We start from the raw sequence: 23647 nt of genomic DNA, 5'->3' as shown, positions 1-23647 counted from the left end.
CTGTACAGTATAGATGTCATAATATCTTACAGGCGTCACCAGGAGCCACAGCTACACTTACCTGTGAGGACACTAACGATTGGCAGGTATGAAGCATCCTTTGTATTTTTAAGAATTCCAATAGTGCTCCAGCACTGGGTTGTTGGGGGTGGGTGGGAGTTTCTCAGTTACAGGCATTGCTCTATGGGAAAAGTATCCCATCTGGTACACTAGGTGTTGGCTGATGTGATTTACTTTACATTTTTCCCCACAGAGAACTGCCTGCACACCAGATGGGTCTCGTCAATGAGAGCCAGTAACATCCCCTCACCATCATAAAAGGTCACAAATAATATCCTATCAACATATTTGCTGGTCCACAAGATTAGTCTCGATTCTATATTGTACATTTTTTTTTTTTTTTTTAAAAACAAAGTACACAAATTGGTCATTTACAAGAAAAGTTCTTTATTTAAGTCATGAGCATTTACTTCTGGCTGGATTCAGATTTGGATGTGGAGGCTCGCAGGGATGAAAGTCTACGTCTCTTGGCAATCTTCTCCTGGCGCTTCTCCTTGGCTTCCTAAAAGAAAAGCAATTAAAAAGTATGTAAAAAAAATTAGACTAAATATGAATTACAAATTCTGAAGGCATTTCAACTGAAATGATCATACCTTTGTTCTCTTAGCCAACAGCTTGGCATAATCTGCTGCCTGATCCTTATTTTTCTGAGTACGCTGCTTCTTCAGGGCAATACGTCTACGCTTGTGCTGAAGAACTCTTGGAGTTACAAGACGCTGGATCTTAGGGGCTTTAGTTCTGGCTCTCTTGCCTATTAACACAAAATATCATGTCACAATACAATAACTTTGTACTCTTAAGACTATCATTTACCAATTGCAAACATAAAGGCACTCTGCAATGTGTCTCTTAGTACATCATTTTTCATCTTGCGTGGTTCAGATTTATTAAGACTAGCCAATTCTTGTCTGACGTAAATCTCTCCTCAGAGTGCAGTAAAATACAATTTGCTCTTAGTGTAGTCACACTACTGTATTAATATACAAAGCCGTATCATTTGACTCATCTTAAGTTTCAAGACTGTTCAAAAATAATTCCTACTAGGATACCGAATATACTTGAGTATAAGCCGACCCCCCTAATTTTGCCACACAAAAAATGGGAAAACTTACTGACTCGAGTATAAGCATAGGGTGGAAAATGCAGCAGCTACTGGTGAATTTAAAAAATAAAAATAGATACCAATAAAAGTAAAATTGCGACATCAGCAGGTTAAATGTTTTTGAATATTCATATTGAATCAGGAGCCCCACATAATGTTCCATACAGTTCATGATAGCCCCATAAGATGCTCCATACAAAATACACCCCTTATAATGCTGCACAAAGGTTAATAATGGCCCCATAAGATGCTCCATAGAATAATATGCCCCATATGCTGCTCCATAAAGGTTATGGCCCCATACGATGTTCCATAGATTATGCCCCCATATGCTGCTCCATAGATTATTCCCCCATAATATGTGCCATAGATTATACCCCTATATGCTGCCCCCATAAGATGCTCCATAGATTATTCCACTATATGCTGCCCCCATAAGATGCGCCATAGATCATACCCCTATATGCTGCCCCCATAAGATGCTCCATAGATCATTCCCCTATATACTGCCCCCATAAGATGCTCCATAGATCATTCCCCTATATACTGCCCCCATAAGATGCTCCATAGATTATGACCCATGTGCTGCCGCTGCATAAAAGAAAAAAAGACATACTTCGTCGCTGGGGCCAGTTGCCGGTGTCACTGCTGGCACCTGAGATATTCACCTGTCCCCCGGTCCATGGCCGCTTGCGGCTGTCTGGCACGTCATCTGCCAGTGACGTTCAGACTGCAGGGGGCGCGGCGCGCACTAACCACGTCCTCTGCTGTCTGAACGTCACTGACAGATGACGTGCCAGACAGCAGCAAGCAGTCATGGATGCAGGACAGGTGAGCATCGCTATACTTACCCGTCCTGGCGCTGACTCTTCAGCCCCCAGCTTCTCTGCGATCTCCCTTCCTGCCTTCAGTGGTCACGTGGTACCGCTCATTAAAACTCATGAATATGCACATATACCTGAGTTTAATGAGCTGTACCATGTGACCGCTGAAGGAAGGGAGATCACGGAGAAGCTGGGGGCTGAAGAGACAGCGCCAGGACGGGTAAGTATGACCTGACACCCCCGCCCCCCCACCACCTGGTGTATATGACTCGAATATAAACTGAGAGAGGGACTTTCAGCCCAAAAAAATGGGCTGAAAATCTCGGCTTATATTCGAGTATACACGGTAAGTATTTTTCCCAAATCTTATGCCAGTTGCAATGTCCCATGCTTTTTCCCTTGAACTGCAAGGTCTACCACTGACCAGAACCACATTAAAGAAGTTCTCCCTGGTGGACGATTCTTATTACAAGAGCCCTGTGGCAATGAGCTAATCACAAAGTGCCACATTTTCTCAGATCTCTACCCAGTTATACGTGGTACAGTTATAAATATTTGATTTTCCTGCAGTGCCACCAGAGGGAAAAGGGACAAAATGTTAGGTTAATTCAAGTTAGTTGGGGTCAGCACAGGTCCCTTCACAGCAAGACACTTAGCAACCACTCACATTAACAAACCTGAGCAGAAGCCCCTAACTTTATTAACTCTAATACCTTACTTTCATACACTGACAAAGCCCTTCACCAATCACGTTCTTATACATGAAACAGATCATAAGTCAGAACTGATCACTTTTACTACTACAGAAGTAAAAAGCTGATAAACATAAAATTGTTTGAACAGTAGTTGGGAATTGCATTCACACCCACTTTTTGTGAAAACTTGGTCACCATGGGTTAAAAGAATTGGAGCAGGGTCTACAAGTAATACACCATCCATCCCTTCCAAGCTTTGTCCTCCTTAATCTACTCAGACACCTTAAGGTAATTAAAAGTTCCTCCCACTAACCTCCTTCTCAAGCTCTTTCAGCCCACTCCCTCCATTTCTTATTATCTCTAATTGGATTCATATCCACCCCCTCATCTCATGCCACATTTTTAAAGTCTCTTTAACCCCTTACTGCCATGTGACATACTATCCCCTCCATGTGCCCAGGGACTTAATTCCCAGGGAAGGGATAGTACGTCACAGCGATCAGCGGTGCCTACGTGGTGAGCGCCGCTGACTGCAGCCAGCTGTCAGCTGATTATCACAGCTGACAACTGGCACAATGTGTCAGGGGCGGTCACGGACCGCCCCTGACACGTTAACCCCTTGCACACCGTGATCAAACACGATCGCGGTGTACCGGGGGTTAAAGTGAAGCATCGGCAGGGAGGGGGCTCCCTCCGTGCTTCCCTGAGCCCCCCAGAGCAGCGCAAAGTGCAGCGCTGCTGCGGGGGGCTCCTTCCCTGCAGGTTCCCGGATCCAAGATGGTGACGGGGACCTTCGGGGGCCTGCAGGAAACTGGCTTCCTCAGTGCCTGCAAAGCGCAGGCAAGAGGAAGTTGCTTCAATGTCTGTGACAGATAGCTGATCTGTCACAGTGATCTGTGATGTGACAGATCAGCGATCTGTCACAGGACATTGATGTCCCCCTGGGACAACCTAATGAAGCTAACGAACTGCCCTATAAACCTGTCCCATTAGTTAACCCCTTTAGCGAACCCCTTAAAAAATAAAAATCGAAGCAAAAAATGTATTACCATACCACCGAACAAAAAGCGCGTTCAAAAAGACACATATAAATATCCATGGTACCGCCGAAAATGTCATCTTGTCCCGCAAAAAACAAGCCACCACACAGCGTCAGAGAAAAAATAAAAAGTTATAGCTCGCAGAATAAAGCGATGCAAAAATTATTATTTTTTATATAAAATTGTTTTCATTGCATAAGAGCGCCAAAACATAAAAAATGACATAAATGAGGTATCGCTGTAACCGTACTGACCCGAAGAATAAAACCGCTTTATCATTTTTACCGCACGCGGAACGGTGTAAACGCACCACCCAGAAGAAATTCATGAAACGCTGGTTTTTGTTCATTCTGCGTCCCAAAAATCGAAATAAAAATCGATCAAAAAATGTCACGTGCCCGAACATGATACCAATAAAAGCATCAACTCGTCCCGCAAAAAATAAGACCTCACATGACTCGGTGGGTCAAAATACGGAAAAATTATAGCTCTCAATATGTGGTGATGCAAAAACTATTTTTACAATAAAAAGCGTCTTTTAGCGTGTGACAGCTGCCAAACATAAAAACCGCCATAAAAAGTAAATCAAACCCCCCCCGTTATCACCCCCTTAGAGTTAGGGAAAATAAATACATTTTTTTAATTTTATTTCATTTTTCCCCATTAGGGCTAGGGGTGTGTTGGGGTTAGGGTTGGAGTTAGACTTGGGGGGGGTTTCCACTGTTTGGGCACATCAGGTGCTCTCCAAACGCAACATGGCGTCTGATCTCAATTCCAGCCAATTCTGCGTTGAATAAGTCAAATGGTGCTCCTTCCCTTCCAAGCTCTGCCATGCGCCCAAACAGTGGCTTACCCCCACATATGGGGTATCAGCCTACTCAGGACAAATTGCAAAACAACTTTTGGGGTCTTATTTCTCCTGTTGCCCTTAGGAAAATAAAAAATTGGGGGCAAAAATATCATTTTTGTGAAAAAAAAAAAATATGATTTTATTTTCAAGCCTGGGTGTTATAAACTTCTGTGAAGCACTTGGGGGTTCAAAGTGCTCACCACACATCTAGATAAGTTCTGTGGGGGGGGTCTAGTTTCCAAAATGGGGTCACTTGTGGGGAGTTTCAATAGTTTAGGCACATCAGAGGCTCTCCAAATGCACATGACACCCGCAGACCATTCCATCAAAGTCTGCATTCCAAAACATCACTACTTCCCTTCCGAGCCCCGACGTGTGCCTATACAGTAGTTTTCTCCCACATATGGGGTATCAGCGTACTCAGGACAAATTGAACAACAACTTTTAGGGTCCATTTTCTCCTGGTACCCTTGGGAAAATAAAAAAATTTGGAACTAAATTATGTTTGTGGAAAAAATTGATTTTTTTTATTTTCACGCCCAGGCATTATAAACTTCTGTGACGCACTGGGGGGTTCAAAGTGCTCACCACACATCTAGATAAGTTCCTTAGGGGGCCTAGTTTCCAAAATGGTGTCATTTGTGGGGGGTTTCCACTGTTTTGGTACATCAGGGGCTTTCCAAACGCGACATGGTGTCCGATCTCAATTCCAGCCAAAAAAGTCAAATGGCGCTGCTTCCCTTCCGAGCTCTGCCATGCGCCCAAATAGTCGTTTACACCCACATATGGGGTATCAGCGTACTCAAGACAAATTGCACAATAGCTTTTAGGGTCCTGTTATCCTTGGGAAAATAAAAATATGGGGTGAAAACAAAGATCATTTTTGTGGAAAAAATATGATTTTTTAATTGTACCGCTGTATGTTATAAACTTCTGTGAAGCCCTTGGGGGTTCAAAGTTCTCACCACATATCTAGATAAGTTCCTTGGGGGTTCTAGTTTCCAAAATGGGGTCACTTGTGGGGGGTTTCCACTGTTTAGGTACATCAGGGGCTCCCCAAACGTGACATGGCATCCGATCTGAATTCCTGTCAATTTTGCATTGAAAAAGTCAAATGGCGCTCCTTCCCTTCTGAGCTCTGTCATGCGCAGAAACAGTGGTTCCCCCCAGCATATCAGGTATCAGCGCTCTCAGGACAAATTGCACAATAACTTTCAGTCGAATTTCTTTTACCCTTGGTAAAATAAAAAAAAATTGAACCTGAAGTATTTTTTTTGTGAAAAAAAAAGTTTAATGTTCATTTTTTTAAATAATCAAAAAATTCCTGTGAAGCACCTGAAGGGTTAATAAACTTCTTGAATGTGGTTTTGAGCACCTTAAGGGGTGCAGTTTTTAGAATGGTGTCACTTTTGGGTATTTTCTATCATATAGACCCCTCAAAGTGGCTTCAAATGTGATGTGGTCCGTAAAAATAAAATGGTGTTGCAAAAATGAGAAATCGCTGGTCAACTTTTAACCCTTATAACTTCCTAACAAAAAAAAAAAAATTTTGGTTCCAAAATTGTGCTGATGTAAAGTAAACATGTGGGAAATGTTACTTATTACATTTTTTGTGTGCCGTATCTCTGATATAAGGGCATAAAAATTCAAAGTTGGAAAACTGTAAAATTTTAAAAATTTTCGCCAAACTTACATTTTTTTTCACAAATAAACGCAAGTTATTTGAATGAAATTTTACCACTAACATGAAGTACAATATGTCACGAGAAAACAGTGTCAGAATCACCGGGATCCATGGAAGTGTTTCAGAGTTATTACCTCCTAAAGGGACAGTGGTCAGAATTGTAAAAATTGGCCCGGGAGTTAACGCGCAAACCACCCTTGGGGGTTAAAATTAACCTTGCATCTTTGTACCTCCATATTTATTGTACCTTTACAATTTGTTGTTGGTGATCTAGTTTGATTGTATGTAAATTTATATGTTTAATAAATAAAGAATTAACAAAAAATGTCTTGAATAGTAAATAAGAATTTTTTTTTCGCAGCTTAACGGAAACCGGTCACTAGATTCATGCGGCCTGAACCACGGGCAGCAAGAATCAGAGCCTGGCTGCACAATTCCAGTCAGGTATGCCCATCTCCAAAATGCCACCACGTTTCAGAGAAAACCGTTTGTCTACATGTATAATCTCCAGCAGGGTTCCCCACACACAGTTGACAGACCTCTCCATGTACACACATGGGGGACACCATGGGACAGGGACGCATGCATGGCTGCAATTCATGTTGCCAGAGGTTCAGGCAGCATGAGCCTCATGACAAGTTCCCTTCACTAGATTGCACAATACAAACACTAAACAGATCTTCTACCTGATAATAAGGCTGCATTTACTGGAGTAAAAGCCCCATACACATTAGCGAACAGTTGTTCAACCAACAGTCGAAAGCTCAGGCGAGCACCGGTGTCGTCTATGATAGAGCTGCTGCCTGGCTTCTCCGAGGAGCACAAAAATGATCGGCCATTGGAAATCCAACAAGTTGGATCCTTCTCTCCCGTGACCGCATCTGTTGAGGAAGAGTTGTGAAGCCCCATAAAATATGGGACCATTTTCCCAGGAACCGCAGTGTCTCCATTTTGAGAGATCTGGGGAAGAAACGATATTTTGATCGCCTGTTATTGCAATATTAGGGGCACATGACAGCTGATCAAATCAGCTGTTGGAAACCATGCGGGCTCAGCGCTGGAGCCCACATGGAATGCATAGACACGACCCATGATGTATATATCCATCATAGGTTATGATGGGATTAACGGTCCCCAGCCAATTTCCATACAACTAGCCTTACCGGCAGCTCATGAGATTGGATTAAGCTCGTGAACTTTCATTTTATAGCTGGACTCTTAGGGCCCCGTCACACATAGCGACGCACCAGTGATCCAGACAACAATGTGACCTTGTCAGGATTGCTGGTGTGTTGCTACATGATCGCTGGTGAGCTGCCAAACAGGCAGCTTCACCAGCGACACGCGGGTAACAAGCGACGCATGTCGCTTAGTTACCCACTGTGTACCTTAGTTACCAGCACGCTGGTGCAGGGAGCTGGTAACCAAGGTACACATCGGGTTTCTAAGGCTAGTTTCACACTAGCGTTTATTTGACGCAGCGCACAGCGCCGCTAAGCCCAGCCCGCCCCATCCGGTCATCACAGCCTACTATCACACATGGACGCTTGCGATCTGCGCACCCTATCTTTAGCATAGGGTGCGCAGATCATGCGCTAGTAGGATTTTGGCGTGCGCTGCGCACTTTTGAAGGTGCACCCGTACGCGCCGAACGCAGCATGTTGCATTTCGGCGCGCAGCGCACGCCAAAACCCTACTAGCGCACGATCATCTGTCATCTGTTCATCAATGAAGACTAATGTAAACAGCAATCTGAAAGTCAGTGATCAGTGCATGAGGCAGGGAAAGGAAACAGGCAATAACGGGAAAAGTGGCATAGCTCTTTAATAAGATATTAAACATTTTCTCATCACCACTTGTGCAACCAAACTCCAGAAAAAAAAAAAACAAATCACTTTTTACTTCCTACTGATCGTTCAAGGTACCTCATCAAACCTCTAGCATCTCAATGAAGAACCAGGAACTGCAGCCCCCAACATTAGGCTCACTTTCAAAAAAGATGAATGGAAATCTAGTTCAATGGGATCCACTATGATGCCTTACAGCAGTGTTCCCCAACTCCAGCCATCAAGAGCCACCAACCGGTCATGTTTTCAGGATTTCCCTAGTATTGCCCAGGTGATGGAATTATTGCTTGTGCAGGTGATGCAATTATCACTTGGGTAATACTAAGAACATCCTGAAAACATGACCTCTTGGGGAACACTACCTTACACCAAGGCTGGACACGTTTGCATAGACTATGAAGAAGTGCATGTATTTATATGAGGTTTTGCAGTAATGCAACTCTGCCACTTCATTAATGTCCAGCTGAAGTGTGCCCTTACAACCAATAAGGGGTCCTGCGAATACCAATAATACCTCTATTCCAATTTATGGAGGATGGAAAAACCTCACATCACCAGGGGAACCCAAAACATCTACTTCCTATTGCTGGCAGGCTGTGATTTGTCCATGATATTGCTATCCAATTACTACGAACAATATTCAAAACGTCATGCAGGCATTTCATAAGCATTAACCCCTTCATGACGACATTCACGTCATGTGTCATGTCCCTGACATGGAGAGCCCACATCTTTGCCAACACATGACAGCTGATTTAAGTCAGCCATCATGTGTCGGAAAATCTGACAGGGGACTTAACATGCTCTGACGGGTGTGCATCATTCCACGTTCCCATTAATGCGCACGCAACGCTGATGGGTTGTCATGATAGCCAGGGGGTAGGCTGATGATGATCCCCAGGCCTGTAATTCCAATCCTCCTGTCATGATTTCTGCTATACATAGGGGACACCAAATGAAAGCTTTTTTTTTTTGTAAAGCTTTCATTTGGTGTCCTTTATGCATTCCTTGCTTTACGGACGTAATATAGGATAAATAATTGGTGTAATAATTCTGCTATACATAGTAACGCTTCCATATAGCACAGCCAATTGGACGATCGCAGCTTTAAAGGGAATCCTGTCACCCCATTTTTCTATTATCAGCTGCCGGCACAGCCATCAGGGGCTTATCTGCAACTGATACTAGAAAAATGGGGTGACAGATTCCCTTTAAGTCACCTAAGGGGACTATTAAATACATTAAAAAGTAAAAAAATAATTTTGTTTAAATAACCGGCCCAATTGCCCCACTGAAAATAATGAAAAAATAAACCCCCCACATAATTAGTATCACTGCATTCAGAAATATGCCGATTAAAACAAAACAAAAAAATTCACACAAATTTCCCAATTTTTTCTTCACCGTATTTAAAAACAAAATAAAACCCCCACTATGCTGCATGTTTGGTATCTGCGTACTTGTACTGACCTATAGAATCATATTGCCAGGTCAGTGTTAAAAAATACAATGCAAAAAAAACAAAAGCCCTCATATGTCAAGATTGATGGGGAAAAAAAAAAAAAAATGAATGATCTCTTTCTTTTTAAAACAAACAAACTATGGCTCTTGTAGGAAGGGGAGAAAAAAAAAAAAAAAAATGGCCTGGCGGTGGAGGGGCTAAGGCTGGTTTCACATTAGCGTTTTTTAGCGCAGCGCATCGTGCGCGTCCATGCGCCCCTATGTTTAACAATGCCTTTTCGTGCGCATGCAGTTTTTTGTAGTGTGCGCCTAGGCGAGCCCAATGCAACCGGTTGCATTTTTGGGTCCGTCCACTGGCGTCAAAAACGCATGCGCACGGAATGCGACAAACTGACGCATTAGTCTATGGGAACGCAGGCGTGCGTTTAAAATCGCATGCGTTTTAAGCGTTAACATGGCTAGAAAGTGGTGAAAACATATGCGCCTAAAAAACGCAAACGCATGATGCATTTTTTGCATGTGTTTCTATTGCGCACGAAGCGCAGCGCTAAAAAAACGCTAATGTGAAAGTAGCCCAAGCAATAGTTGGTGCAAAGCAATTTGCAGGACTCTGTTCAGCGGCCACATTTGTAATTTATGGCTGTTGGACAGGAGCATTCGAGCCCAATTTCCCGGATAGGATCCCTGACTTGTTTGGCCTGCTGCAGCGTCGTAGCTACAGCTTGACAGGCTGGCTAATCAGAAGAGCCATGGATACTGGCAGGTAGGAGGCAGCTCACACCTCTAATTAGCCTTACTAATGAGCAGACGGTAAGCTTAAAGCACGCCACATTTACCTTCTTTAGTAAGAGGCTTCCTGACCACATACTGGCGCACATCATCTTCTTTAGACAGGTTGAAGAGCTTGCGGATTTTGCTAGCCCTTTTTGGACCCAGGCGACGAGGAACAGTGTTGTCAGTAAGGCCGGGAATATCTTTTTCACCTGCAGAAAAAAAAATAAAAATTAAATTGCTTTTTATAAAGTAAATCGCATTTAACAACAGTTTGCCACTAATGCAATTAAATTTCATATATTCCATGTTTCAGAGAAAGTGGGGAACTGACAAATTCTCTTTCAGCCTAAGTCTGAGGGAGATTCTTCACTAGTTATGTCAGATAGCGTTGCACATATCTACTGAAAAAAACAAAACATCCAAGTGGTAAGTGGGCTCAATGGCCAACTAATTCATGTGAAATTGCAACCGACACCCACCTGCTGAGATCCAGGCGCTGCGTATACGTGCCTTAACTTTTCTAGAATATTCTCTGCTGCGTTTCGAGTCAGACTCGTACTCTGATGACTACCGATCTGCTGGCTTATTAACTAACCCGACATCGTGCACACCTAGCTAGCTATTAAAAGGCATCATGTACACCAAGATTCATAGTGATAGAAAGGCTCGCAAGCAGAACGCCCACTCATCATCTAGAGCTTCAGACAGGAAGGCTATGCAGTCAGTGGCATAGAACACAGCCATTGATAATGTGCAGTGCAGGAGTGAGGTGGCCGGGCAGGGAGCTACTGAGCAGGCTCTATGCGCGCTGCCGAGAATCCGGCCACTGATAATGTGCAGTAGTGATGTTGGTGGGAAGGGAGCTACTGCAAAGGCTCTATGCGCGCTACCGAGAATACAGCTACTGATAATGTGCAGTGCAGGAGTGATGTGGCCGGGCAGGGAGCTACTGTGCAGGCTGTATGCGCGCTGCCAAGAATACAGCCACTGAATGTGCAGTGCAGAAGTGATGTGGCCGGGCAGGGAGATACTGAGCAGGCTCTATGCGCGCTGCCGAGAATCCGGCCACTGATAATGTGCAGTGCAGGAGTGATGTTGGTGGGAAGGGAGCTACTGCGCAGGCTCTATGCGCGCTGCCGAGAATACAGCTACTGATAATGTGCAGTGCAGGAGTGATGTTGGTGGGCAGGGAGCTACTGTGCAGGCTCTATGCGCGCTGCTGAGAATACAGCCACTGATAATGTGCAGTGCAGGACTGATGTGGCCGGGCAGGGAGCTACTGTGCAGGCTGTAACTATGCGCACTGCCGAAAATACAGCCACTGAATGTGCAGTGCAGAAGTGATGTGGCCGGGCAGGGAGATACTGAGCAGGCTCTATGCGCGCTGCCGAGAATCCGGCCACTGATAATGTGCATTGCAGGAGTGATGGGAGCTACTGTGCAGGCTCTATGCGCGCTGCCGAGAATCCGGCCACTGATAATGTGCAGTGCAGGAGTGATGGGAGCTACTGCGCAGGCTCTATGCGCGCTGCCGAGAATCCGGCCACTGATAATGTGCAGTGCAGGAGTGATGTTGGTGGGAAGGGAGCTACTGCGCAGGCTCTATGCGCGCTGCCGAGAATACAGCCACTGATAATGTGCAGTGCAGGAGTGATGTTGGTGGGCAGGGAGCTACTGTGCAGGCTCTATGCGCGCTGCTGAGAATACAGCCACTGATAATGTGCAGTGCAGGACTGATGTGGCCGGGCAGGGAGCTACTGTGCAGGCTGTAACTATGCGCACTGCCGAGAATACAGCCACTGATAATGTGCAGTGCAGGAGTGATGTGGCTGGGCAGGGAGCTACTGTGCAGGCAGTATGCGCGCTGCCGAGAATACAGCCACTGACAATGTGCAGTGCAGGACTGATGTGGCTGGGCAGGCAGCTATTGTGCAGGCTGTAACTATGCGCACTGCCAAGAATACAGCCACTGATAATGTGCAGTGCAGGACTGATGTGGCCGGGCAGGGAGCTACTGTGCAGGCTGTAACTATGCGCACTGCCGAGAATACAGCCACTGATAATGTGCAGTGCAGGAGTGATGTGGCTGGGCAGGGAGCTACTGTGCAGGCAGTATGCGCGCTGCCAAGAATACAGCCACTGACAATGTGCAGTGCAGGACTGATGTGGCTGGGCAGGCAGCTATTGTGCAGGCTGTAACTATGCGCACTGCCAAGAATACAGCCACTGATAATGTGCAGTGCAGGAGTGATGTGGCTGGGCAGGCAGCTATTGTGCAGGCTGTAACTATGCGCACTGCCAAGAATACAGCCACTGATAATGTGCAGTGCAGGAGTGATGTGGCCGGGCAGGGAGCTACTGTGCAGGCTCTATGCGCGCTGCCAAGAATACAGCCACTGATAATGCTAAAATCATTACTAAACAAGTGCTGAACAACAGGGTCAATAAGCAGTCATACACATCAACACAGTGATAAAAAAGCCACTTATCACAAATACCTGAGACTTTAGGCCATGTTCACACTTTCAGTAATTGGTCAGTATTTTACCTCAGTATCTGTAAGCCAAAACCAGGAGTGGGTGATAAATACAGAAGTGGTGACATGTTTCTATTATACTTTTCCTCTGATTGTTCCAATCCTGGTTTAGGCTTACAGATACTGAGGTAAAATCCGGCCCAATACTGAGTGTGTGCACGTGGCCTCATGGAGAAAGATGGGAGCCATAACTCACCTTTCCTGACAATAACCAAGTTCAACACGCTTAAGTTGGCATCCACAATACAGCCACGAACAGACTTGCGTTTGCGCTCGCCAGTCCTCCTAGGGCGGTAACAGGAGTGACCCTTGCTGAGAAGAAGGCGGACACGTCCATGAGTGAGGACCCCCTGTTTCATGGGGAATCCTTGCTTGTCATTTCCTCCACTGATACGCACAACATAACCCTGTACAAGAACACGGAAAATCATTGTCACTTTACCAGGTCACCTGAAAACTCTGCATAGCAATGCCACAGACCAGAGCGTCGCCTTACCTTCCATTCATCGCCCAAAGGGTCAGCAGCAACCTCGGTGGCCATTCGCTTTTCATAGAAAGTCCGCAGTTTACGCTCATCGTCCACTTCAATGAGCTTCTGGCAGCCAGTGGCTGGGAAGGAAATATTGAGCTGCAGACAGAAGAAATGCCATTATAGACTGGTACAGCAATCAATGCAACCACCACCAAGCTGGCATATTCATATATTAGGTGAGGAGGGAAAAGCAGAGCAATGGCATGAAGGGAAAAGCTTTACAGCGTGTAATCAATATACTACAGAAAGAGAGCAGGCATGGCGGACATCAGAATGCTACACTACACTATGGAGGGGCCTGGATCAGTACAGGAAAGCACCAGAGAGCGGCCATAGCAATAGCAGACATTGCACCCTACCCATGGAGGGGCCTGGATCAGTACAGGAAAGCACCAGAGAGCGGCCATAGCAATAGCAGACATTGCACCCTACCCATGGAGGGGCCTGGATCAGTACAGGAAAGCGCCAGAGAGCAGGCATAGCAATAGCAGACATTGCACCCTACCCATGGAGGGGCCTGGATCAGTACAGGAAAGCACCAGAGAGCGGCCATAGCAATAGCAGACATTGCACCCTACCCATGGAGGGGCCTGGATCAGCACAGGAAAGCACCAGAGAGCAGGCATAGCAATAGCAGACATTGCACCCTACCCATGGAGGGGCCTGGATCAGTACAGGAAAGCACCAGAGAGCGGCCATAGCAATAGCAGACATTGCACCCTACCCATGGAGGGGCCTGGATCAGTACAGGAAAGCGCCAGAGAGCAGGCATAGCAATAGCAGACATTGCACCCTACCCATGGAGGGGCCTGGACCAGCACAGGAAAGCACCAGAGAGCGGCCATAGCAATAGCAGACATTGCACCCTACCCATGGAGGGGCCTGGATCAGCACAGGAAAGCACCAGAGAGCGGCCATAGCAATAGCAGACATTGCACCCTACCCATGGAGGGGCCTGGATCAGCACAGGAAAGCACCAGAGAGTGGCCATAGAATAGCAGACATTGCACCCTACCCATGGAGGGGCCTGGATCAGCACAGGAAAGCACCAGAGAGCGGCCATAGCAATAGCAGACATTGCACCCTACCCATGGAGGGGCCTGGATCAGTACAGGAAAGCACCAGAGAGCGGCCATAGCAATAGCAGACATTGCACCCTACCCATGGAGGGGCCTGGATCAGTACAGGAAAGCACCAGAGAGCGGCCATAGCAATAGCAGACATTGCACCCTACCCATGGAGGGGCCTGGGTCAGTACAGGAAAGCACCAGAGAGCGGCCATAGCAATAGCAGACATTGCACCCTACCCATGGAGGGGCCTGGATCAGCACAGGAAAGCACCAGAGAGCGGCCATAGCAATAGCAGACATTGCACCCTACCCATGGAGGGGCCTGGATCAGTACAGGAAAGCACCAGAGAGCAGGCATAGCAATAGCAGACATTGCACCCTACCCATGGAGGGGCCTGGATCAGTACAGGAAAGCACCAGAGAGCGGCCATAGCAATAGCAGACATTGCACCCTACCCATGGAGGGGCCTGGATCAGTACAGGAAAGCACCAGAGAGCGGCCATAGCAATAGCAGACATTGCACCCTACCCATGGAGGGGCCTGGACCAGCACAGGAAAGCACCAGAGAGCAGGCATAGCAATAGCAGACATTGCACCCTACCCATGGAGGGGCCTGGATCAGCACAGGAAAGCACCAGAGAGCGGCCATAGCAATAGCAGACATTGCACCCTACCCATGGAGGGGCCTGGATCAGTACAGGAAAGCACCAGAGAGCAGGCATAGCAATAGCAGACATTGCACCCTACCCATGGAGGGGCCTGGATCAGTACAGGAAAGCACCAGAGAGCGGCCATAGCAATAGCAGACATTGCACCCTACCCATGGAGGGGCCTGGATCAGCACAGGAAAGCACCAGAGAGCAGGCATAGCAATAGCAGACATTGCACCCTACCCACGGAGGGGCCTGGATCAGCACAGGAAAGCACCAGAGAGCGGCCATAGCAATAGCAGACATTGCACCCTACCCATGGAGGGGCCTGGGTCAGCAGCTGAGCGGTGGAGTGGCACAGGCAGACATCGGGGAGCAGCACGGACCCATCAGCAGCCACACACTGCACGGCGGGATACACGGCGCCAGCACCGGCCATGCAGCACACAGGCTCTATCCGCCGTGGTCACAACCACAACATCACACACGTATAGGCGGCCGCCATGTCTCTCCTGCTCGCAGCCGCCAATCCGCTGCCATCCGGCCTCTGACAACCATGAAACCATTCTCCTCCACCATCGCCAGGGCCCGCACACGCCATACTCGGCTACAAGGGGAATATCTGCCCGGAGAAGCTTGGGTTAAGGGCTCATTCCTCAGCTCACCTTCATGGCTGCCGACTAGCCTGCCTGAGGACCCACACCGGAAAGAGGCCGAGCTTCCGTGCAGTGATCTCACATAGGTGAGGGGGAGAGAGCGTCCTGACGTCACGAGAAGCTCGCCATACGTACGCGCCATCTGGTGGCGGGAGGTTAGTATGGCGGCTTCCCCTGTCCTGCTGAGTGCGCTGAGGCCGGGGTCACACTGGCGAGGAATACGGCCGAGTGAGAGACGTTTAGGCTACTTTCACACATCAGTTTTTGTGCATCAGGCGCGATGCGGCGAAAAGTGTGAAAACCGGATCCGGCGCCTGTTGCCACCGGATCCGTTTTTTTCCCCATAGAGTTTCATTATTGCCGCATTGCGCAGGATGCCTATGCGGCGTATCCGGTTTTTGCTGGATCCGGCAAAAACAGCCGGTCCGGCGTCTGGAAAAAACGTAACATGTAACGTTTTTTGTCTGCGGTAAAAAACCGGAAAACGCCGGATCCGGCGACATACGTTTTTTTTTTATAATGGTAGTCTATGGCCGCCGGATCCGGCGACATACGGGTTTTTTTTATAATGGTAGTCTATGGCCGCCGGATCCGGCGGCATCCGGTTTTTGCCTGATTCCAGCACCGGATCTGGTTTTTGCACTGAGCATGCTCCAAAAAAGTATAAAATTTGGGGAAAAACACCTGCCAATCTCCACCCACCCTATAGGAAAGGTAGAGAGAGGGCATTCATCACCCTGAATGCAGAGGAGAAAGAGCTACTGGAGACACACAGCCACTGGATTCTGCCACATATATACCAGCCAGACAGACATCCAGCAACCAACTGGATTTTGGACAGCCATCCACTATTGGACCTCCAGCGAGCAGGAGTTTGAGTGTGAGTATAAAAATTTTCTTGCAAGCATAGGTTTTCGTTTTGTCTGTGTGACTGCCGATACCTGCGCACCCATCCCCGTCACAGCCAGCGACTGTCTTGCCGCCTTCCCAGATAAACTTGTCACCACCATGACCCCCACAACCGCCACTTGAACCCTCTGCCGCAGAACCCCCATCACTGCTGTCACTGCTAGCCACCACGCTGGAGTCCCATGCTGTACCTGCTGCTGCCTGCCCAGCATGTATATGTATATATACACACACACACACGTATGTTGTTCATACATTGTACTATTGTTTTTAAAAAGTTTCAGGTGTGGTCATCAGTGTGGGGGGGATTCTAATTATGAAGGACAGTGTGAAGTAGTTTGCGTGGGTGGGTGTGTGAATTTATGTGTAAATACTGTAGGGGGAGGTACTGTATATACTCGTGTATATGCCAAGATGTTAGGCCCATTTTTGGGGCTTAAAGTCCCCCTCTTGGCTTATACACGGGTCATCTCCCTGTGGGTCAGAGGGGGAGCAGGGGTGTCACAGATCATCCTGCTGTCATATCTGTAGCCTTGCTTGCTTCTCCACTGTCTCCCTTCCTGTCTTCAGTGGTAACGTTACCATTCCTGAATCTGTGCGTTGCAAGCATAGTGATATCCACCTTTCCTGGGTCCATTGCTGCTCACTGCGGTCTCTGCTGCATCCTCAGTGGGTGCGTTGATGTGATAAGTGCGTGTCCCCCTCTGCTGGATGAACAGTCACTGACACAAGAAGTGGCAGACAGGGGCGATGGACCCACAATAGGTTTTTCTTTTTTTTTGGCATATGGGGGCATATTCTATGGAACAGCATATGGGGCCATAGTGTATGGGTTACACACTGGGCTTATGTGTTCCCAATTTTTGGGCCGGTGCGGCTTATACACGAGTATATACATAGTAATTTTGCGATGGTTTGTTGTCCAAGTTGCATTTTATAGCATGGTGAGAGTGGAATTCAAAAAATCTTATTTTTTACTATTTTTGTTGTTTTGTTTGATTGTAAAAATAAATGTTGCACACAGCACAAATCTAAACTACATCGTGCTTTTTTCATGCAGGAACTTGCCAAGGACACTACTGCAAAATCCTAATTTGCAACCCATATTGTAAGTATACAGGCCTGAAAGCTTTGAATATGGTTAGTGTTGTAGGTAACAATTGTTTTCATTACAGAATTTCAGCCAGACATGTCTTCTTCTGGGAGCCCTCCCTCACATCGCCAGCGAAATGAGGTATTTTTTTTTTTTTTATTATTGCCAGAACATTCTTGGTACACATAACCCTATATATGCATTCTTGTTTAATAGGAAGCTGAACCAGAGGGTCTCTCAGAAGGAGACGGGCGTAGCGGAGAAATGCCTGGAGTGGGCTCCCCGCATGTAAGTATCTTTGCATTAATTGCACTAAAACATGTTCTTACACATCACTGGACCTAAAAACAAGATCAACATAACAGCATTTAATTTTCCTTTTCTTCTTTTTTTTTTTCATTATAGGCTTCTGAATCTGTGGCTCGTCCGAGAGTTCCTCAAAGTGCCTCCCAGAGTCGTCGGCAACCACGCCGGGGCGGTCGCCATAGAGTAAGGTTTTTTTTTTTTTAGGACTTTTATAAGGTTTGTACATAATGCTGTGATTGTTATGTTTACCTTTTTTGTCTTTAAACAGGCTTCACAGCGTGCTCACGATTCCGACAGTGAGGATGTGGCTATTGATGTGGACCTCTTGATTGATATGGTGAGAGATCGTGAGCCGCTCTGGAATATGGCGGACCGCTTCCATGCAGATGCTAGTGTTACTAGACGACTCTGGGAGGAAGTGTGCCATGCTGTGGTATCTAACTGGGAGGAACTCCATTCTCGGGCACAGAAAGAACAGTGTAAGTATTCACATTTCAGTAATGTTTCCGGATGTATTGTGCTTGATCCTAATCATTTTGTGTTTTCAATTTTCAGGGGAAAGAGTTCAGTTGCGGTGGCGGTCAATGCGGGATCGCTTCAAGAAGGAGTTCAACAAAGAGATGCAGGCTCCCAGCGGATCAAGAGGACGCAGGAGCCGCTATAAGTATTCTGAGGCCCTGTCATTCCTGAGATCAACTATGGTGACAAGAAGGTAAACATTCCTACCAGAAGTGACTAAATAAAAAATGGTCAAATGTGTAATCTTTTTTTGGCAGCCAGGGCTAATGAATATCATGATATTAATGTCTATTTTTTTCTACTTTTTTCAACAGCACCTTCAGCAGCACGCGGGAGCCTGCATTGAACCCTTCTGGAGCGATCCCCCAGGAGGCCGTCACCATGGACCACAACATACCCAACCCCTCTGCACCCTCCCTGCCTTCCCTTGTGTGTGATCCCTCAGCCCCATCCACCACTGCTGGAGCATCTGTGCAGGCTTCATTACATGAAGCTGCTGTTGACGAGGTAGGCTTTCCTTTACCTCACCCCTCTGACACAGCTGCCCTCTATAGAACACCTTTGAGTTCTGGGCGCTGCGTCAGCGGGGTCAGGAAAGGCAGTTGGCTGCAGAGTTTATGAATCTACATGCATCCTTTCAAAACACTATGAAAGTCATGACCCAGCAAATGTCTGCTGGGTTCAATCTTGTTACTAGAGAGGTGCTTGATTTAGGCACGCGTGTTGAAAGGATGCATCTAGATACAAATAAAGCGCCGCATCATTCTTTTTTCAAAGCTGTGATTGAGCGGCTGGACAACCTAACTCCTGAACAGCAGCTGCATGTAATGCAAGCCTGCCAGGTGGCCTTAGCACAGGTGACATCAGCAGCCCCTCCAACAGGCCCAGTAGTTGCTCCAGGCCCGGTCCTTCCTACCCCTCCTGTACCATACCATTTTACCCAGTACCAACCTCCTGCCCCTTTCCAGTCTGCTTCCCCGTACCAGTTCCCAACTGCATCCGTGCCTCCACTCCCTTCCCAACCTACACTCCCTTCCCACCCTACACTCCCTTCCCAATACATCCAGTCTCCTTCCACATCCCAAATTCAAGCGTCCTTCACCCACAGTTTAGTTTCCCCCCCGTCTATTGTTTTCTCCACCCCTTCATCAGCTTTATCCACCCCTTCACCTTCTTTCTCCATTCCTATACCTTGTCCTTTGCTATCTGACCCCTCACAAACTACATCCTCCCACAACACCCCTGTTGAAGTGGTCCAAACTGAGAGCCCCTCCAATACTATTTCCGCTACACATTACACCAATCTTTAATGTGTTTTGTTGTTACCAATAAAAAAGTTTTATTACAAAAATATAAAAGAAAAAATTCCAGCTAAAGCTGATAAAAATAAAATTTTTTTTTCAGTCTATCAAATGTTTTTGTTTCTTTTACTGTTAATATAACATGTCGATGTATAAAACTCAATGAGTGTGTGTGTGTGAGTGATTGTGCGAGAGTAGGTGTGTGTGAGTATGTGAATGTATGGGAGTGTGTGTACAAGAACATGTATGAGTAACGTACGTGTGTGGCGGTGGGGGGAGGCCTGCTGGTGGGCAGTACTGTGGAAGGTCCTTGGATACCGCTTTATAGCCCCTATATTATTTTCTACACACCACACTACATGATTTAGTAGAAAGTTTTTTACTAAATGATAATTTTTGTTCAATTTTAAAAGAGCTTTGTCAGGAATTTAAAAAATGGGAATATTTTGGTAAAAAAAATAGGTAGTAAAACAATATAGAATACTGATACAAAGGTACTAATACTTTACCAAAATTGAAGCTAACAAGGTACAGTAACTTAAACCACAGAAATGGTTTGGTACAACAAGGTTAAAAATTGGTTTTAACATCTCAAACCATGTCATCCTGCCATTCAACTCTACCTTCAGGTGACATAAAGTACTCGGCAAATGTGTCCCTCATTCTGGACACTGCTAGAGTACTTCGCACATTAACACTGCGATAATCATGCAATGTGGTTTCAACATCATTGTCTTCGATGGCAATCTGTTCCTTACTAATAACCAAATTGTGTAGCACAACACATGCTTTTACCACCTCATCCACATTTTCTGTTTTCAAGTTAATTGCGGTCAACAGTACTCTCCATTTAGCGGTAAGAATTCCAAACGAACACTCCACCATCCGCCGTGCTCGTGTCAGGCGATAGTTGAACACTCTTTTTGTTGGTGTCAAGTCTCTGCTTGCGTACGGCTTCAGCAGGTGTTCTGACAGTTGAAACGCTTCATCACCTACGCAGACAAATGGCAGTGGTGGCCCAGAAGTTTGAGGAAGCGGTCTTGGAGGTGGGAATTGGAATGTGTTTCCGTACAAATTACGTCCCATTGCTGAAATTTTAAAAACTTGTGAGTCATTGGAGCGTCCATAGGCCCCAATATCCACCGCAATGAATTTGTACTTGGCGTCTGCAATCGCCATCAGGACTATTGAGAAATATTTTTTATAATTAAAAAACTCAGATCCCGATCCTGCTGGTTTAGTGATCCTGATGTGCTTGCCATCAACTGCACCCAGGCAATTCGGAAACTGACAGATGCTGTAAAATTGGTCAGATATTTCGAGCCACCTCTCTGTTGTGGGCTGTGGGATAAACTCTTCATGCGCGGCATGTGTACTTGATGATACCTGATAATGTTGAAATCCCAATCCTATACTGGTACTGTAGCGACGAAAGCGATTCGCCTGTTGCAAGGAATCTGTGGGAAAAGTTAAAAAAATAATTAATGCAAAATAACTGCAACAACAGGAGGAGACACATTTCCAGTATACTGAAGTCTGCTTTGAAGGACAAAGAATAACAATTGCTTACCGGAGAGTGACCATCAAACGCTCCGGTGGTGAGATGGAGAAGCGGCAGTAGGTGTCACGTCTCCGGATCAGTTCTCCAACCCTGTCCAGCAAAAAATCAAAAGTTTCCACTTTCATCCTCGTATAATGAAAAAACTTCTCTGGATTTCCTCGCAACGACAGATATAACGTTGCAAACACTCCCAGTGTCAGCCTCTGTGCAGTTATAGGGTGAATCCAGAAACGACGTCGGCGCAGACGCATGATACGCTGCCTTTGTCGCTCCTTCGCCATGACAATTGCTGCCAAAGAATTGGCCTCAAAAGTGAAATCAATGTAAGCCTGAGCGATGTTCCCAATAATGGCTTCCATCTTGCTCCAAAACAACAACCTCACACCAGGGTGTATACCAAGGTATATATAGGATTTTCTGTAAATGCCAGTAGCCAATGGTGGCTTTTGGGAGTTTTTTTAAAAACCGGATCCGGCAAAAAAACGGACAAAACGGATGGAAAAACTGATAAAAACTGATGCACCGGTTCCGGTTTTTTGCCGGATCCGGCATAATCCGTTGACCGGATCCGGTAAAAAACCGGAACCGGTGCATCAGTTTTTTCACATGTTATGCCGGATCCGGCAATGCGGCACGGCGCCGCATCGCGCCTGATGCACAAAAACTGATGTGTGAAAGTAGCCTAAGGCTGGAGTCACACTAACCTGCGCAAAATACGGTCAGTATTTTACATGCGTAATACGGATCAATGACCACTAAATAGTGCTCCGTAGGTCATCCGTAAGCAAGGTGAGGTCGCGTATTTTGCGCATGTGTGTCTCCGTATGTAATCCGTATGCAATCCGTATGGCGAGATTTTCTCGCAGCCTTGCAAAATGGACATTTAACGGTTTTGAGGCCTGCAAACAATTTAAATCATTAGCCTGCACCCTATTTAGACACTCAGAAACAGGTGGCTGCCTACATTCTGTACATTTATCACCTTGCTTTCACGAGGTGTGTTGGTGTTCTTTGTGCAGCATGGCAGAGGGTCTGACATTCAATACAACCGAGCAGGTTCTCTTTACCTGGCTTTTGTCACGGCGCTTTGGCCAACCATATCCTGTGATAGTGGATCCGCGGAGGAGGAGACGCATGTGGGTCCATCCACTTTTGAGGCAACGACTCACAAGAGGGCATTTTCACCGCCTCTATTCGTCTCTGCGGGAGCATCCGGACAAATTTTACCAGTACTGTCGAATGAGCATTTCCACATTTGATCGCCTCTTGGAGACAGTGCGCCCTGGGATCACCTTTCAGGACACTAGGATGCGCAAAGCCATATCTGCAGAGGAGTGACTTCTACTCACAATACGGTATGTACTCCACAACCACATTCTCTATGTTCATAATGTGTGTGTTAATTTATGTTTTTTGGCCTTCTTGGACAATGTTTAATACCCTCATCTTACTCAAAATATGTTTCACCTGACACAGCAGAATGTTACATCTAATATGTCCTGCATATCACTTAGTCATTGTGCCACCACATATGTGTGTGTTGTTCTCTCTCATTTCCTACCAAGTTTGGTCGGCATGTAACTGATTTTTTTTTACTTTAGCCATTCTAACCTGTACTATTTCTGTTGTTCTACAGCTTCCTGTCCACTGGCCTGTCTTATGCCGCCCTCCACCATGAGTTTCTCATTGGAAAGTCAACCATTTCAGGCATAGTGAGGTCTACATGTGCAGAAATCTGGACAAGACTCCATCAGGTGGTCCTACCCGAGCCCAGGATGGAAGACTGGTTAAGGATTTCAAGGGACTTTGAGGAGGACTGCCAGTTTCCAAATTGTATTGGGGCCCTGGATGGCAAACATATCAGGGTGCGTAAGCCGCCGAACTCAGGATCCCAATACTTCAATTATAAGCAATACTTTTCTGTTGTATTGTTGGCTCTGGTAGACCCTCAATACAAGTTTATAATTGTTGACATTGGGGCCTATGGAAGGACGGGAGACTCTAGAGTCTTCAATACTTCCATAATGGGTCGGCGGCTACGCACCAACCAGTTGGATCTCCCACCACCACGCCAGCTACCAGGCTCCCCCGAACAATCAGTCCCTTATGTCCTTGTGGCAGATGAGGCCTTTCAGTTATCACGTAATGTCATGAGGCCATATCCCCGGCGCAACCT

General features: G+C 46.4%; 2 protein-coding genes across 8 annotated transcripts; one reads left to right on the top strand and one right to left on the bottom strand.

Annotated features, from left to right (window-relative positions):
* Nucleotides 1–427: 427 nt before the first annotated feature.
* RPS6 (ribosomal protein S6) lies at nucleotides 428–15938 on the bottom strand. The gene is made up of 6 exons (XM_073542714.1): nucleotides 15792–15938; nucleotides 13370–13501; nucleotides 13070–13280; nucleotides 10400–10546; nucleotides 654–811; nucleotides 428–562 (listed from the first exon to the last, which is right to left on the bottom strand). Exons 1-6 carry the CDS (start codon nucleotides 15795–15797, stop codon nucleotides 467–469), a joined length of 750 nt encoding a protein of 249 aa, XP_073398815.1. The 5' UTR covers nucleotides 15798–15938; the 3' UTR covers nucleotides 428–466.
* Nucleotides 15939–15943: 5 nt separating this feature from the next.
* On the top strand, nucleotides 15944–20378 carry LOC141047580 (uncharacterized). Of its 7 annotated transcripts, none has more exons than XM_073542719.1 (5): nucleotides 16071–16662; nucleotides 17752–17799; nucleotides 17867–18569; nucleotides 18646–18802; nucleotides 18924–20378. In XM_073542719.1, exons 3-5 carry the CDS (start codon nucleotides 18332–18334, stop codon nucleotides 19228–19230), a joined length of 702 nt encoding a protein of 233 aa, XP_073398820.1. In that variant the 5' UTR covers nucleotides 16071–16662; nucleotides 17752–17799; nucleotides 17867–18331; the 3' UTR covers nucleotides 19231–20378. The 7 variants fall into 7 exon arrangements, with proteins under 7 accessions (XP_073398816.1, XP_073398820.1, XP_073398822.1 ...); XM_073542721.1 differs by having other exon boundaries at nucleotides 16071–17799; nucleotides 17867–17925; nucleotides 18001–18569; XM_073542720.1 differs by having other exon boundaries at nucleotides 16071–17925; nucleotides 18001–18072; nucleotides 18190–18569.
* Nucleotides 20379–23647: the final 3269 nt, after the last annotated feature.

The sequence above is a fragment of the Dendrobates tinctorius genome, unplaced genomic scaffold, assembly GCF_039654945.1.
Source record: "Dendrobates tinctorius isolate UK_male_01 unplaced genomic scaffold, ASM3965494v1 ptg000128l, whole genome shotgun sequence".
NCBI classification, from domain to species: domain Eukaryota; kingdom Metazoa; phylum Chordata; class Amphibia; order Anura; family Dendrobatidae; genus Dendrobates; species Dendrobates tinctorius.
The sequence above is the reverse complement of the archived record's forward strand: the minus strand, read 5'-3'. Positions and strand labels throughout refer to the sequence as shown.